This window comes from Vigna angularis, chromosome 8, assembly GCF_016808095.1.
Source record: "Vigna angularis cultivar LongXiaoDou No.4 chromosome 8, ASM1680809v1, whole genome shotgun sequence".
In the NCBI taxonomy this organism is placed as follows: domain Eukaryota; kingdom Viridiplantae; phylum Streptophyta; class Magnoliopsida; order Fabales; family Fabaceae; genus Vigna; species Vigna angularis.
The window spans coordinates 19,760,604-19,779,121 of record NC_068977.1 but is presented as its reverse complement, the minus strand read 5'-3'; the positions used below and the strand labels follow the sequence as shown (position 1 = coordinate 19,779,121).

Sequence of the window (18,518 nt, the reverse complement as noted above, 5' to 3'; positions counted from 1 at the left end):
TCTCACTTAACAGGTTCTTTTTTAGAGAAATTAATTTCTTTAAATTGTGCTTGAATAAAGATAATTTGGATAGAATAATTCAAAACTCTTTAAAGTTTTAATTTAAATAAGAAAATTTAATTAACGTGATGTAATTAGAAAAAGATAGAAGATAGAAGAAAAAAAAAGATAAAAATGAGACAACTTCGTATTGACATTACAACTCTTACGATGCAAGTTGATGATGGTAGGGGGAAGAGAAGCTTGTTAACCTACTTACGATGGATGAAAAATGAATTCTAAAAACTTTGTATTGACATTAAAATGGTTAAATATGTTTTTGATCCCTTAACTTTCAGCAAAAATTGGAATTAGTCCCTCTTCAAAACTTTGGACTAATTTTGTCCCCAAACTTTAGAAATGTGTGAATTTAGTCCTTTTAACCAAATTTTGTTAACTTTATTTGATGTTTTAAACGTATTTCTCAGTGAACATTAAAGCAAAAATGTGTCAAACGGTGTAAACAACTCAAATACTATTATGAAACGCACTTGAAACATCAAATAAACCTAACAAAATTTAGTTAAAAAGACTAAATTCACACATTTCTAAAGTTTGGGGACTAAATTAGGCCAAAGTTTTGAAGAGGGACTAATTCCAATTTTCGCTAAAAGTTAAGGGATCAAAAACATATTTAACCCACATTAAAACTATTAGTTTCTCTAAATTATTGATATGTAAAAAATAACTAATATTGTAGAATTCAGATTTTTTTTATAATAAACTCTAAATGGAAAACTTCACAATGCAATATTTTCATTTGTTCCTGCCCCATCAATCCGAATTGTGAACACACTAATCAATGAGGATAGTGTGATATGAACTCTTAATTATGGTTTCCTAGTTTAAGAACTCTTTAACCTTTTTCTTTATTTTTGTGAGAGTCAAACTACTCAAATGGTTATTTTTATAGCAAGGTACCATCAACTAATTTACTCTTCTCATGAAAATTAATTTGGCTCCACAAATTAATATACATATTGTATCGTACGGTCACTTGGCACCATCAGACTAGGTCGACAACCGGAATGTGTACCATACGGACTCATGGACACCACCTAGGCCAACCACTTAGGGCCAACAACCAGGTCGACCACTAGGCCGATGACCCATGTCGACTGTCCGGTCAACCGCCAGACCGACCACCTAGGCCAACCACTTAGGGCCAACAACCAGGTCGACCACTAGGCCGATGACCCATGTCGACCGTCCGGTCAACCGCCAGACCGACCACTTAGGGCCAACAACCAGGTCGACCACTAGGCCGATGACCCATGTCGACCGTCCGGTCAACCGCCAGACCGACCACCTAGGCCAACGACCCGGTCGATCATTCAGGCCAACCATCCAGGTTGACCACCAGACCAAGTGGCCAACCACCCACCAGGCCGACCGACCACTTAGGTCGACCACCCAGGTTGACCACATGGTTTGATTATAAACGATAATAACTCATTAAGCTCCTAGAGCAGATTAAGGTGTGATTAGGTTGTCATTAGGCCAACGAAAGGTAAAGACTCATCACGACTAGTATAAATAAAGGTCTCAGGTATGACTTTGGGATCATGATGCACAATATACATGCATTACTTGCTTTTGCCAACCGTTGGGTTACATTACTAACTTGAGCGTCGGAATTCCTTTGACAGATGTCCGCCTACACGGTTTGACCAAGGAGAAGGGAGAACAAACAACATATAACTCGGAGGAAGGAGGACCACCAGGGAGCCCGTTCGCCTTACGTGCCAACTGAAGGACCGCTAGGTAGCTCGTCCGGCCTTCGAGACAATCTGGAATGCTTTGAGTACGGGACTTCAACCCTATGCTCGGAACACATACAAAACTTGAAAAGTGAACCTAATAATTGGTCCTATAAGGGAGCTACGACTTTTTCTAACAAAGTAATGTAATTTTTTTAAAATAAATCAAAATGAGTAAGTTTTAAACAATAATCATAAGTCATACAAAAAAATATAACTTTAAGTTATGTCAAAGAAATATAATTTTAAGTTGTATTAAGGAAATATAATTTTAATTCAGAGCATCTTTCACTACAAAAAAATTTATTTTATTAGGGGTTTTTTTAGCTGCGACTTTAAGAACCCCGAATAGTTTACGCGGTTTTATAGAAACCTCCGTTAAGATTAAATATATTTATTTTTCTGCACTTCCTTCCTCGTTTCTTATTTTCCCAAACCCTACAAAATATCTCCTCTGGCTTGCCGACTTCCATCCCTTCCTCTTCACCAACCTTGTCTGCTCCTTCCTCCACCAAAACAACCCTCGCCGCCACCTCTCCTTCCCCTTCCCTGACCGTCCATGGACCAGATCGAGTGCTGCCTCCGCCACATTGTCGTCACCCTCTCAGACCGCCTCAAGTGCGCCTAGAGCGCCTTCATGGAGTGCGTCGTGGGGAACTGGATCCGGTGCTGGGAGGAGCAGAATATCGCTGCTGCCAAGGAGGCGGTGGGCGCTTTCATTCCTAAAACTCAAAAACCCTAATTCCTCTGGTAAGTAATCTTATTCGTTCATTCCTAGTCTCTAAATTCCTGAAACTCGAAAACCTTAATTCTTCTTTTCTTTCTTTCGATTGGCACAAAATAATTTATGGTATGATTCGTGTCATGTGTGGAAGACTCATAGTTTCGCATTTTGGAAAGATTTGGAGTGGTATTGAGGTATGTTTCGTTATCTACAAAGAGTTTGTGCTGAAAGTTTTGGTTTGCTTCCCTTCGTTTTGTTTTTCCTACACTCATGTGTCCTCTGTTTCCCCTGCACGTCAAAATCACCATCGGGATGTAGCATCATATATTCACTCACTATTGCTTCTTCTATTTTCTCCACGTTTAGGGTTGGTGGATCTGGCAGAGACATGATTTTCACGTAAAGCATCCAACTGATTGATTTTCCTAAAATTTTTCTTTATATTTTCCAAATTTTAATAGTATTTGTTTTTACAGTGTGACCATACTCTTTGTTAGTTCTATAAATTTAGTTCTAATGTCTAGTTTGTCTTGTTGCATCAAGCCGATATTTGTCATGCCTATCAAATACCGAGGAAAGGTGGCTTGAAAGAAGAAAATACCATTGTTTTTATGTATGATGACATTGCATTCAATTGGGACAATCCAAGGCCTGAAGTCATCATTAACAAACCAGATGGGGGTGATGTTTATGAAGGAGTTCCAAAGGTATTATGTTAGGTTTTTCACTATCCAATATCTTATTGCTATATCTAGTTTGATAGGGTCTAATATGTGGACTGTTTTTTTATGGTAGAATTACACTAGCAAAGATGCTACTGCTCGTAACTTTTATGTTGCTTTACTTGGAGATGAGTCCGAGCTTACCGGTGGCAGTGGGAAGGTTGTGAACAGTGGATTCTGTTGGTTGTTTATATGGGTTTCAACATGGTATAGGCCTGGATTGAGGTTATTACTTTTGTTGTTTGGTTGATTTTAAGTGTAGATTCTCTTTTTAATTAGTCAATCACCATCTCTCTTTTTAAACCTGCAATGCATTCTTTTCTATTATTCTTATTGTTAGAATTATTATACTAATAAAGTTACACCTGTACTTCAACTAAAGTCGTTTGGTTTAGTGATAGGAACTAGATCCTACAATTAACGTTATATATGTTTATTGAATATGCACCTCTTCTTTTCTTTGTTTCAATGCAGACATACAATAAAGCTTTCTCTATATAGTGGATTCTTAATTCATTGCAGGTAAACATTCTATTTACATAAATATTCCAACAAGTAATTATATGTGTGTGCTTACTCTATTATTTTAAGTTGTGCACATGAGAACCTGAATGAAGATAATATATAGGAAATTATCTCTTAGCTTTATTATCAACATATTTAAAAAGAAATTATGAAATATAGTATGCGAGAAGGATTCTTAGCTTGTAGACATGTGGTGATTTAACTGTCTGATTTCTAGGTTTTTTCTCTCTTGCGAGAAGATTCTACTACAAAGCTTTGGGAAGTTGGCTCTGGAACATTAGTCAGATTTCAGTGGTCAAATTTGTGGTCCAAATTTATTTAAATATTTTAACACATGATTTCCATTTTATTATTTGTTCAGCCCCTCATCTTAGTATGTGCATAGAGAGCGTTGTGGATGAGAATGCAAGAAAATCATCTGGTGGTCTTCATGATGCTGCTTGTTCTGCGTGTGAGATGGCGGTTGTTTGGATGCAGAACCAACTCAGCCGAAATCAAACACAGGATCAGATACTAAACTACGTCAATCAGGTGAGCCAGTTCTCTTAATTTTGCTATTCAAGCATCTTTCCACACCTCTTGATTCATAGGTTCATGATGATGTTGTAGCTTTGCGATAAAATGCCAAGCCCGATGGGAAACTCTTCTGTTTGTTGCGGGGATATCTCCTCATTACCTGTAGTGTCTTTTACTATTGGTGGAAAAACTTTTGACCTTCGCCCAGAGGAGGTAAGATTTCCTCAGGCTAAAACCTGATTTGTTGCTTTAATGCTTTTGTTATGATTGATCACTTAACCGAATTTTATTTTAATGAAAACAAGATAAATTCAGAGCAGTAGGAGTTAAGAGTAAGAGGACTACAAGGCACCATTTTATAGAAAAATAAAATCAATAACGAAATTGAAGATAAAGCTGGTTACGAGTAAACACTAATGTGATCCACCAATATATATGTGAAATCAATCTGATGCTCCAAAGAATTGACATCAACTGTAGTCTCCCACTAAATACAAACCAACATCAGTTAGAAAGTTAGGGGAGCTCCATTGAATGTTAACAGTGTTAAATTGTAGCCCTTTTATAATAACATTTTATGATAATTTAATTCCTAAATTCAAATCTCCATTTTTAACCACATCTTTATGATATTTTACTTGATTTATTAGGTACATAATAAAAGTTGAATTTTTATTTTGTTTTCCTTTTTTTTTATTTCTTCAGAGATGAAACATAATCCTTGGTAAATGAGTAACTAGGAGAAACAATAAGAATGAACTTTAGTATTAAAGAAGATAATTGTGAAGAAAATAAAATATAAATAAATATCTTAATTTTTTTATTGTATATTTCTTCATTTTATTTTATTATATTATATTTAATTTTCATGTTTTTTACAGGACAAACTTTTTAATGTTTATTGTGATTTTCGAACTCTTTATATTATGTATTAGAAATGAATAATTGGAAATATATATTCTGTTATGCAAAATTTGTTATATCATGCCCTTTGAGTTTTTGTTTTTTGCTATTTGACTACTTTGGTGCTCTCTTACTCAGGAAAGCTCTATTCAGAACATGGAAGAAGTGCAGAAGCTTCCAGATGAACATTTTTCATTAAGTGAACATGTTTTTCTTTAATGTATATTTGAAAAATGTTATTATCGAACAATTACTTGTATTAAAACATTTTATAGTTCATTTTATAATATTTAATTTTTGTTTCAAATTATTTTATTACGGGTTTTTCTTTATTATAGCTTTTTTATCAATAAACTAAATAATATAAAAAAAAATATCTGACATGCATTTCCGGTGGTTTTTGAAAACCCTGCCATTTTCGGCAGTTTCGGAAAATCTTTGTCATTTCCGGCGGTTTTCGAAAAACTCCTGCCATTCTCGGCGGTTTTCGGAAAATTCCTGCTATTTCCGGCGGTTTTCGGAAAACCCTATCATTCCCGACGGTTTTAAACAAAATCGCCGGTAATTATTTACCGACGTAGCTTTTCCCAGAGGGTTTTCCAACTGTGGAAAATGAATTTTCCGGGGGTTTTAACCACCGATAATACTAAAAATAACCCGTACTAAAATTCTATATTTTTGTAATGTTTAAAGTTAAAGTTGTGTTAAAGTAACACAATTTTAGTTTAGAACATTTTAAGTTAAAGTCGTGTTATCTTGACACAATTTCTACCAAAATAAAATAAAATTGTGTCATCTTAACACAACTTTAACTTAAAAATGCTTTCTACTAATTAAAGTTGTGTGATCCTAACATGACTTCTTCCTAATGAAGTAATGTTAAGGTGATACAACTTTTATATCCATAATTCATTTTAAAATTGTTATTTTGATAAATTAAAAAAAAAGGTTTAATATATATTTGGTCCCTAGTTTGAGGCGTTGTGTTTAAAGTCGTCCTATTTTTTAAAAAAGTTTACTATTGTCCCATATTTCGTTAAAAACGGTTCAAGTTAGTCATTTTGGCTTACGGTGTTAAAAACATAACGGTGCAATGATGTGGCAATTATGACATGTCCAATTTTTTATGACGCGACAATTGTGACTCAATTGACGTGGCCAGAAACCCTAATTTCCCTAAGGCCAGAAACCCTTGTGCGACCATTGTCAAACCCCAGTCGTCGTCGTTGTCGTAGAACGAAATGCGCCACCACCAAACCCTCTGGCCAGCATGTCGTCGTCACCACCATCAACATAGACCTAGTAATATAATAAGAAATTTTAAATTCGACGTTAATCAAATTGACATCGAATTTTGTTAATATTCGACATTAATTTTTTTTTTGTTTTTTTTAATTAATTGTAATCCTTTTTTACAACTCTACGAGACCTGAAAAGCAAAAAAACAACAAATTTCAGTTTTTTGTATTTTATAAAGCATGAACTATGAACGTGTAGTATAGTATCAACAACAAACAACAATAACAAACAACAAACAAGTTCAATCAAACAACAACACAACAACAATAAACAAGTTCAACCAAATAACAACAACAATAAACAAGTTCAACCAAATAACAACAACAAACAAGTTCAACAAAAAACAACAACAAACAAGTTCAACAAATAAGTTCTTCAAAAATAAAACGAAAACGAAAATAACCTTCAAAAGGTGGGTTCATTGGAATAAAGTGTTTCCACCAGTGAGAGAGAAAGCAGAATGCGCCTATGAAGGACAAGAACACGAAAATAATCGATCAAAACAAACGGAAGTTATACATAAAGTAGTTAATTAACATGCATTTGTATCAAATGAAAGAAATATTACATGTGATGGTCGTCAAACTTCGTTCGAGAAAAGTTTGAAAAGAGAAGAGGGTCTCGCGCATTAAGATAAAGGGAATGAATTTTCAATCTCCCGCTCAAATTAAAAAGGGGAAACTTTTGGCTGACAAATAATACGTCGAAACTCCTACAATTTGACGTATTATATGTGGTTTAAAAGAAAAAGGAAAAAAAGAATTAAAAAGGGGTTACTTTTTGGCTTCTGGCTGACAAATAATACATCGAAGCCCTTACATAATTCAACGTATTATTTGTTGTTTAAAAGAAAAAAGAAAAAAGAATTAAAAAGGATGACTCTTTGGCTTCTGATTGACAAATATTACGTCGAACTGCTACAAGATTCGACGTACTATTGATGATTTAAAAGAAAGAAGAAAGAGAATGACACGTTGGTTTAAATAATTATCATCATAAAACGTCGAATTGAATGGGGCTTTGACGTTCTACAATTGCATTTATTTACAAAAATGTCACCGGTCATTTTTAATGTTGGTTGTTCAGTGGTTGGACGTTGAACGCGTGACGTTATATGTTGTTTTTGCACTAGTGAATAATTTATCTCGCTTACATCAGTTTATAGGTGATCTAATGTAAAGTTGTTCTACTTATTTACAAAATGTTAGCACGCATTTTTTTACGTCTATCTTCAAACATAAATAAGGTGACATAAAAGACAATTTTTATGTTAGTGATTATAATTTCAAAATATTTTTGAAACAAGAAGTTCAGTTCTACAAAATATGTTTTCTATTTTATGATTTCCTATTTTCTTTTGTAGTATCTTTATTATTGTTCTTGTCACTTTCTTAATAAATATTTATAATTTATTCTTCTTTTGTCCTTAAATCTCACAATACACTTTATATGGATGATTTTGCTAAGAGGTCCTCAGCAAGTAAAAAACAATTAATTAATAAATGGTTTATGAGTTTAATTGAACACATCTAATAAAATAGAGATCAAACTAACTAAATATATTATGTATCGAGAGGTAACATAAATTGATTTATTCATCTTCAAATATAATCCAAAAAGTAATTAGATAATAAATTAATAGAAAATATAGTGTTAAACCCTACTCTTAAACTTCTCGTAGATAAATTTTATCTTACATTTGTTTTAGTTTTTATATCACAATAGTCTTCATTACATTCTTTTTTTCTTGGTAAAAAAATTAAACACATATGTTTTCGTATGTAGAATCAATTATACTTTGCAAATATCTCCAAAAATTGTTATTTTCTCATACTCTAATCTTTTAACTCACAAACTGATATAACTTTTTGATATCATCCTCTCAAAGTGATGGAAGCAGCTCCTCTCTTCAAGATTGAGCAGCTCCATGAACCAGAAGTAGGTAGTGGAATGGTTTGATGAAGGAAAACGGAGGTGCACACCAGGTATTCGATGGAAGGTTTGGTGCGATTTTGGAGGTGCGTATGCAATGGTTCTAGCTCAGACAGCCTTCCAAGGGGGAAGGAAGCTAGAGATAAGTGTGCTAAGAAGGCACAAGTCAGTGAACTTGAAGAAGAAGTGGCTGGAACCAATTCAACAACATTTCTTTATGCAATTCAAGTTAAGTGTTTATAATGAATCAAGCTCATTTTTATAGGTGCGGATGAGCTGGGAACCGTGCAAAGGAAGCTACTCAATTAACATGTGCTCATGGAGATGACCAGCATGGTTTGCATGTGCAAATGAAGCTACTCAATTAACATGTGCAAAGGAAGCTACTCATTAAATGATGGCAACCCCTTTGCACATGTTAATTGAGTAGCTTCCTTTGCACATGAAAACTACACTGGTCATCTCCATCAGCACATGTTAATTGAGTAGCTTCCTTTGCACGGTTCCCAACTCATCCACACCTATAAAAATGAGCTTGATTCATTGTAAACACTTAACTTGAATTGCATAAAGAAATGCTGTTGAATTGGTTCCAGCCACTTCTTCTTCAAGTTCACTGACTTGTGCCTTCTTAGCACACTTATCTCTAGCTTCCTTCCCCCTTGGAAGGCTATCTGACTTAGAACCACTGCATACGCACCTCCAAAACCGCACCAAACCTTCCATCGAACACCTGGTGTGCACCTCCGTTTTCCTTCATCAAACCATTCTGCTGCCTACTTCTGGTTCATGGAGCTGCTCAATCTTGAAGAGAGGAGCTGCTTCCATCATTTGGTAGTCAGAGCCAGCACGTCCACGCTTGTTTTCAAGAGATAAGCTTCTCTACTTTGCAAATTTCGAATTCCGTCATGTGTTGTTCTGCTGTCAAGCTATTTTTGATTTTTTTTCAATTCTGTTTTGGTTTAATTCGTGTCTGTGAGTGCTGTAATCATGCATTTGCTTTTCCTTAGTGATTGTTGATCATTTTAATCGGTGCATTTCTTTATTTGAGTTTCAATTCAGCTTGCAATCTCATTTTCCAGTTTTGTCCAAGTCTTGTGCAATGTATTTTAGTGTTATTTCTGTCTTCTTGTGTTCAATTTGTTCCAGCAATGTTTATTGTTTTAATATGTGTTTAGGTGCATATGTAGCAATATATCAATCCTAAAAGGCAATGAGATAATGTCTAGCCTGGATGATATGAGTTAAAGCATCCAAAATTATGATTCTGTTTTACAAAATTCTGCACAATCTTTTTAAATCTGGTGCCTACTCTTTAACCTGTTTCAGACCAGATTTCTCGCTTCTAAAGCTTTGTGCAAGTTTCTTTGGTGTTGTTAAGCATTGCTAGAAGTGTACAAACTCATATTAATCTCATAAAAGCAAAATGTGTGGTTGAGTTCATAAAACTGGTTTCAAATTATGCATCAGAATTCACTTCTAGATTGATTTGGTGCATACTGTTTCTGCCAGTTTTGTTGTATCTAAAACTTGAGACAATTTTCGTTTATGATTTTAAGCATGTCTCAAGTGATAGTAACTTCAATCAATCACAGATTTGCAAAATGAGTAGTTGAGTTCATTCAAAATTCACTAAACAATGTTGTAACAGTTTTTTATCAGAGTTGGCACCGTGCTTGCTGTCCTAGCTTGGTTTTAGGCTTTAAAAATCTCCTAGCTAAAATTCTGAAGCTAGATCTAGTGCATTAGGAATTCTTTGAGTCTTTGATTGAGCCATCCAGCTTTGACGCCACTGCTTTCTCAAAATCTGATGCAGTTTTAGTGCATTTTTCTGCACTTTTACCAACTGCTATTGTGTTTTGATGAATCTAATTGTTTTGGTGCATTCTTACCATTTGAGCAAGCTTATTTTACCATTTTAAACCTTTGTGCACTGTTCATTTGGTCAAATTTGAGCTGATATGAAAAATCACTTCCTAAACTATCAATTTTACCTAAATTTGGAAGTGAACTAGTGAATTTCTGCTGCAGTGTGTTTCTTGGCTGTTTGAGTGTTTGTACACCTTACTTTTGATGATATAAACTTGATTGCACCATCAATTAACCTTACCAAACACTGCCATACAATTTTCACTTTCAAAGCACCATTTTCACATCACTTTTCTGGTGCAGTATGCAAATTATGTGCTGTTTGATTTTGTCCAACCTTTAAATCTTCATTTCTGGATTGGAAAAAGCTGGTTTCAAGTTTCCAAATGCAATGATATGCTTAAAAGAGTGTACTACATCCATAAAAAGCAAGAGAAAACCAAGCAATCCAGTTTTGACCCCAAAACCTGAAAATCACAAAATCTGAAATTCATTGGGGACTTTCATCAAACAGTTTGCAAAATTATCAAATAGTTTCACTGCACTTGATTTTGATCTTTGTTTTTGCTTTTTCTTGCTTGTTTAATCTGTTCTAGTGCCTCTCCTAGGTTCCTTTAGTGTCCCTCATGTGATTCCAAGCTTAAATTCACTTGAATTCAACTTGTTTGCCTTCAAATTTGTGCCCAAAATCTGTTCTGCGAAAATTCATTTCTGGTGCAGCAGCTGGTTTTGGTTGACTGTTTGGTGTTGGTTTTGGGTGTTGTGATGAATTGGTGCAGCTGTTCTACCTCAGATTCCTTGCTCCAAGGGGGTAGCATCTTAGGAAGTGGATGAGGTGTTAAAAGGGCCACAAGCTTGGACTCCAAAAGCACTTTAACATTGCTGGTCCAGCAACCATTTCAGTAGCAAAAACACATCACCTTTGGTCTTCAACCAATCTGAACTAGCAGCCACACTTGGCTTTATTTCATTGTACCAACATTGAATTGTAAATTTGGGTTGGTATCACGGAACCTTTGTAATTTCTTTCAAATTGGTGTTCATTTTTCAACTTAAAGTGACTTGGAAAAATGCTTTTCAAGCAATTCCAAGTGCACCATCAAACATTGTAATAGCTTAGTTTCCACTTCTTAGTGTGAAAGTGTGTCAAGTGGCTCCAAGTGTCACTTGCACTTTCACTTAGGGTCGTGTCTCATTCATTTCCATTTGTTTTACTTTACTTTGCTTGTTGACTTTTATGTTTTAAGTCTCCGTGGTACTTAGGAGCGCGTTTCATATAAATAAACCTTCATTTGGTTTCTAGGTGCATAGCATTCTTACATTTAAAAAGCTTTTGAAAGATTTCTACCTAGAAACTAAGGTAAGAAACAACCAAAGACACTCTGGCTAGGAAGGACAAGGTTCTTAAGCTTGTCCATTTGTGACTCACCTCTCCTTTCTGGGAGCTATTTGGTTCATTTTACCTCTAGAATCTTTCTAAAAGTCCTTCACAAAAATCTAAAAAAAAAAGTTTTTGATGTCTTGTTATACTTCCTATCCGTCTTCTTGTTCATATAGGTCCTCTTGGTCTTCTAGTTTTGATCAACCCATTAGTTTCAAAGAAATTAAAAGAAAACTTGATGAAGCTAGAAGAAGGACTTGTTCCTTTCATGAATTTGATCGGATTGAGAATGAATTGTATAAACAAGCTAGGGCTAATATTCCATACTTTGGTGTGGATATTAGTGCTTTAACATAGCTTGGGAAAAGGACATTAATGACATGCATCCATTTATTGCTAGAAAAAGTAAACCTGAATACTATTTTCATTCTAACAATAGTGAATCTTATGTCCTTAGTCTCTACACATCTAGATTTGAAATGCATGCCAGAGAGTGGTGGGATGAGAGACAATATCATGTTCGGATAGGTAGAAAATCCCCCATTCATGATTGGTCTGAATTAAAAGCTTGCATGAGAAAAGAGTTTGTGCCTTCACATATTAAGAGAAACCTCCAATTATTAAGAGCTTACATTAAAGATGGAAAAACATTTCTTGAAAGCTTAAATGACAATGGTTTCCTTATTAGAGAACTAGAATTTAAGATTAACCTTAAGGAGCTACAAGCTAAGCAAATAGAATTAAAACTAAAAAGAGATGTTGAGAGACAAAAAGAGGAACAAAGGCAAGAAGAAAGAGAAGAGAAGAGAGAGAGAAGAAAGAGAGAGAAAAGAAGAAGAGATAAGAGAAGAAAAAGAGAAAAGAGAGATAAGAGAAGAAGAAAAGAAAAGAGAAGAAGAAAAGAAGAAAGTAGAGGAAAGTAAAGAGAAGGAGCTCTTGTTAATGATGGCAACTCCTACTCTTACCATTACCATGGAACCTAAAAGGGAAGGGTTCTCATTCTTTACTTCTTTTCCAATTATTGTGCACTCTTCTAGTATTCATTTCTCTTTTAAATCAATTGACATCCCATATTCTGTGCAATCATTTTCAAAATATGGCAATTCAAAACTTGAGTTAATGTTACCCTTGTGTAAACCAGTAACTCAAGATAAAAGTCAAATAACTTGGGACTATGGAATTTTCCATTTTTCCAAGACTAATTTACAAAAAATCTTTTTCAAAAATACAAGATTTTTCTTTTGTCTTCTTATCTTTGTTTACATCTTCTTCATACTCATTTTTGCTATATTTTGTAGATATATTTTTGATCAAGGAGGAAAACAAAAACCAAAGTTGTGCTTCTTTCTTTCTTCCCGATTTGAGGACAAATCGTTTTTAAAGAGGGAGGGAATGATGACAACCCCTTTAGGGACTTCCCATCCAAAGAAGTATCAACTACAACTAAGACTAAAGAAAGGGAAGTAGAATAAAGATTTCCAAAACTCTTTCCTTATCTAAGTCTTAGACAAATTCTCTTTTAAACTAAATACCTTTACTTTGTTTTGTAGGTCACCAATAAAGGTGGGGAAACCATGCGTACACATCCTAGGAAGCTTGCCAATCAAGGGATCACAAAGGAAGCTAAGAAGAGTGCATTTTCCAAGCCAGCCGTGTAACTTCTCACCTTTGAAGCACATTTCCCACATGGAACACAACCAGCTGCCAACATTTTCCACATTTTCCATGTGAAACAGCAAAGCATGCGCCCAACCGAAAACACAAGCAGCCAACGTTTCTTCATCAACCATTTCACATTTTACACGTGTTAAATGTTGTTCTTATGAAGAATGCAAACCACGCTGGCCATCTCCATCAGCACATGTTAATTGAGTAGCTTCCTTTGCACGGTTCCCAACTCATCCGCACCTATAAAAATGAGCTTGATTCATTGTAAACACTTAACTTGAATTGCATAAAGAAATGCTGTTGAATTGGTTCCAGCCACTTCTTCTTCAAGTTCACTGACTTGTGCCTTCTTAGCACACTTATCTCTAGCTTCCTTCCCCCTTGGAAGGCTGTCTGAGCTAGAACCACTACATACGCACCTCCAAAACCGCACCAAACCTTCCATCGAACACCTGGTGTGCACCTCCGTTTTCCTTCATCAAACCATTCTGTTGCCTACTTTTGGTTCATGGAGCTGCTCAATCTTGAAGAGAGGAGCTGCTTCCATCACAAAGCCTTAACATAGGATTGTGTTTGTAGAAACACTTAAGTTAGCTAAGTGTGTAAATAACAATAAATGTTATAGTAATGAACATAATTGATGTACCTCAAGTATTGTGTTTTTTGTATTATAATTATGAATTCTTATTTTGATGACCTTAGTATAATTAATTATCTTGATTAACTCTTAATAGACTCTTAATGATGTTTTAAATATGTGCTTTAATTAATTACAATTGACCATTACCAATGACCTGGTCATTTAGATATTATCCTTCTCGATATGTTGTCAAAATTTGTTTACATGTAGGTCGAATACATCTCAACCCATATGATCGAGGTGTAGTCGACCTTATATATAGAGTTTCGCTTTATAAATATAGGTTTAATGTCTCTTTAGGTCCCTATTTTCGGTCAGAATCTCATATAGGTCCCTTTCTTTTTCGGCGTCTCAATTGAGTCCTTATTTTTGTAAAATTGAATCAAATAAAGGTTTTTCGTCAAATTGATGTAACGCCGTTAAGGAGGGTGTGCCGTGACATGCTGAAAGTGTAATTTTTTATTAGATGACATTAAAACGTGATTGAATTGTATTTTTTTATTTTTCAATTAAAAAATGTAATGTACATAGTGGAAACGCGTTTTTAACTAAGGGCAAAGTTGGAAATGAAATGAAATAAAGTGTTGAAAGCCCCATTGTCCTCTACAATTGCGAAATCGAATTGAAATTGGGGAAGTTGAGGTTTAGGGTTTGTGGGAGAAAAGAAAATCGTTGTTCATCTTCTTCGATTGGAAGCGCGAGTGTTGGTTAGTGAAGAACATCGGCATGAAATAACGTTGCATGTGCGACTAGAACAAGTTGAAGCACGAGGTGACCTTGTGTCGTTGGAAGCGCGAGACAGAAGCACGTGGTGAGTGAAGGTTAATCTGAACGAAGGTCAGTGTTTGTGCTTTGTCGTCTTGCTTTTTATAGTTGGGAAAGTACAATATTCGGTGGTGGTCCCCCATTGATATATGGTTTGGTCTACGTTCGGTTGAATGCGTTTTGGTGGTCCCCCATTGATATATGGTTTGGTTTGTGATACGCGGGAGCCAAGCACAACGATACATCAAGGTCCCATCACACGAGGTATGGTCAAAAAGCTTCAACAAGATGTTAATAATTTGCCTTTAGAAGGTCAAGTGCTTTTTGCCATCTTTGAATGGAAACCAGGAGAACAATCAGATAATCCAGAATGGCCAAAACAAGGAGAAGGATAAAAAGTCAAAGAGAGAAGAATAAAGGTCCGCCAACTTTGCCTAAAGGGTGGAGTGCACCGTAGCTTAGCATAGCCTTTATTTCTGCACGTGTATTTTGTGCACATATAGAATAATAGAATTCAGCATGGGTGAATCCACGTAGATTGGGATCCACGTTCCTTGGCCTCATCCAACACCGGTAAGAGTAGTATAGGCAAGGGAAAACACTCTATAAATTCCCTTCTCTTTATTCATGTACGTCACTTTTGTTGATATATGAGTTTTACTTTGTTGATGCTTTTCCAGCACCCGAAACTCTGTCCAAAAGTCACTTCAAATGATCTATTCTTCTCCATCTAGCTTCCTTCTAGTTGAAGGCCGTCTGAGCTAGCTCCTCACTCACCATCAAGATCTTCAATCCATCACGGACATCACCACAATCCACCTCCGTACGCTGCTACCCAAACCCCATGCATCTTCTTCCGCTGCCTCTGGTTTGTAGCTTATCTGGAGCAACCGTATCAAGTGGTATTCAAAGCCTAGGTTCTGCATCACACTCCAGCTAAGTCAATTTTTCCTTCATTCCATTCTGTCATCAACATTTCCTTTGTGTTCTTCATTCTGTGCACACTGTTCCATTGCAATTTTAATTCCAGTAGATTCCAATGTTTGATTCGTTTGTTCCAGCTTTTAATTGCTTTATTGCTTATCATTTTAATCGGTTCACATCATTGCCTTGAGTATTATAATTTTGAAATCGGCTATTGTCATGTCCAGTCATGTTCAATTATTTTGATTTTGTCAAATTCTGAAGTTAGATCTATGCTTGGATAAATCTGTTTACTTGAGTGGGTATTCATTAGCTGCACATCATAAGAGCAATGATTCAAAGAGCTCAAGTGCAATTTGATTCCATCAAGAGCAGTACCACGCATGACAACCATTAAATCTGTTTCAATTTTATTTCACTCTACACCATGTGTTCTGGTTGTGTTCTTGAATGCTGGAACACGTAAAAGTTGCAAACCATATGAACAGTGAATGGTTTAAGTCAAAAATTGTGGTTGCATCATTCTTCCAATTACTAGAAAAACATATTTCAGCAGTTTGGACCGATCTGCATAATTGCTTGTAGAGTTTTTTTTTTTTGAATCTGTCCAGCTTAGAACTCACTTCTAGACATCTCTTAATGCATTTCTAGAGTCTTGTTCAATTTTAATTTGATGTTCTAAAGTCATAATATTTGTTTCCAGTTTAGTTTGATTCCTATAATGAAAATTGGTTGGTGATTTGGCTTAATTTTGGTGTTAAATAGCAACTGACGTAGTGAAAATCGAAATTCCAAACTTTTAGCCTCTGCTGGCAGTTTGAACAAGTCACATTTGGTAAAACAAAGTTGCTCAAATCATAAAATTAAGTGTCCAAACGTGTTTGTGCAAAATTGCCATTCAAACAACCAAATTTTCAACACTTTTTCTGATATAAGTTGCAGATTTTGAAAATTCAGAGTTTGGTATGATTAATGCATCAGATTCAGTGTTAGATTAGTAGCAAAAGCTTGGTTCAATTGAATTAAAAGAAGTGCACAATTCAAATCTCACCATAAACTGCACTGTAAAAAGCTGTTTGAACCTGTACTAAGTAAATTTTAAAATTCTGATGCACACTTTTCAGCCATTCTCCTAGGCATTTTATCAAACACTTTGCCTAGTTTAAATTTGGTTTCGAATTGATCATAATTGCAACTTATCTTTGTTTCTTGCTTTTCAAATCCACTCTAAAGCCTTTCCTAAGTTCATTTTGAGTGTCACCATTCATTGTAAACCGATTAATTGATTGATTTAAGTTGTTTGAAAATCCTGCACATAAGCTGTTTGATAAAATTACAGTGTGCAATCTGGTTAACAGTTTTCTAGCAGCAACAGTGTCGATTTTTTAGCTTAATAATTGGTTATTGGTGGTTGGATTGAGCTCTATGTTGGGTACAAAACTATCTCAAAGCGTTCCACAACACTGGTAGCATCTTAGGCAGTGGATTAGAGCAAGGAAAGATCAACTTTGGAGTTGATTTTTGGTGTAGCAGAACCACGTTCTTCACTGGTCTGCATTAAACTGGTTGCTGCAACAGCAGCATATTTCACTTGGCAGCTGTGAGATTAGTGTGAATCAACCAAAATTTCACTTCCTTTGAGAGAAGCCAGAGCTGCACACCTGTTGACAAATTTATGAACACCGAAAAACAGTGCCACAAACTTGTTTTCCCCTCGGCAAGTGTGACCGAATCGTAGCAAGTAATAATCTTGGTAAGACCAAGTATCGTTTCCCAAGAGACTCAAGGCCTAGACACTTATGTGATTAGTTAATTAATTAAGACTTGGCAACAAACTATTATAGGTTTAGAATGCAAAATACTGAAAAGTAAACATGAATGCATATGTTAATCTATGGCAAAGAGAAACAAAAGTGTGAATTGAATTATATGGATGAGTATGTTGTTGGGGTTTATCAAGTAAATCTTTTCCACTCTCTTGTATTTAGGAATTTATCAATATTTAGTTTAACTCTCTCGGCGAAGAAAGCCTAATCATAATTACTAGTTTACAATCTCTTGTCTCCCTAGCAATCAATCATGCATTATAGTGAACAGAAGCTTAAAGGCAACCAACTATCATACTCCTATCTCTAGGTTGGCAATATACTTTTGGGAGAGATTTCCCAGTTCTAGACTTCCCCGTACGTCTCCGTATCGACAAAATCAATGATCATGACATCGAATGAGTTAAACTATGCATGCTATGAGCAAAGAGGAAAAACCCTAACAATTAATGAAAAGAAAGCATGTATCATATAAATGATCTTGAAGAACAAAATCCATACAAGAGAGTTTCTAAAGATTTACATTGATTCCCCAACAACAATAAAAGTTTAGTTCACCATATTCATGGTGAAACTAAATGAAAAACAATGGAAGAATGAAAGATAAAACCCGAGAAAGCTGAGAAAGGAGCCTGAGCATCCAAAATCCTCCTCCAAGGGGTGAAAAGAGAGTGATTGAGCTTCGTGGTTGCCAAAGATACAAACCCTAAAACGTTCTAGAGCTTATATATTATTCTAAAAAAATACAAAAATCAAGCCCAAGCCCAAAATAATACCGCTGAGGGGGAAAACGCCCCTCAACGGCAATAGTGCACAGCGGTTCTTCCCCTCAGCGGCAAAGTTGCCCCTCAGCGGTTCTGACGTAATATGGAAAGTGGCGCTGAGGGGGAAAACGCCCCTCAGCAGTGCCACCGCTCAGGGGAAAAATGCCCTTGAGCGGTACTTGCGGCATCTCCCTTTCATGCATTGCTTGTGCCTTTTCTGATTCCTTCTCTTTCCCTTTTCACTTCTTTCATCAATGTCAT

The 18,518-nt window shown here is 35.5% G+C and overlaps 1 protein-coding gene across 1 annotated transcript; it reads left to right on the top strand.

The window, feature by feature from the left end:
* Positions 1 to 2,139: 2,139 nt before the first annotated feature.
* Positions 2,140 to 5,496, top strand: LOC108344289 (vacuolar-processing enzyme). The gene is made up of 9 exons (XM_052866892.1): positions 2,140 to 2,549; positions 2,683 to 2,717; positions 2,890 to 2,922; positions 3,048 to 3,230; positions 3,319 to 3,470; positions 3,720 to 3,767; positions 4,145 to 4,301; positions 4,380 to 4,499; positions 5,328 to 5,496. The coding sequence occupies exons 4-9, from the start codon at positions 3,135 to 3,137 to the stop codon at positions 5,406 to 5,408; spliced, it is 654 nt and encodes a 217-aa protein (XP_052722852.1). The 5' UTR covers positions 2,140 to 2,549; positions 2,683 to 2,717; positions 2,890 to 2,922; positions 3,048 to 3,134; the 3' UTR covers positions 5,409 to 5,496.
* The last annotated feature ends 13,022 nt before the right edge of the window (positions 5,497 to 18,518 follow it).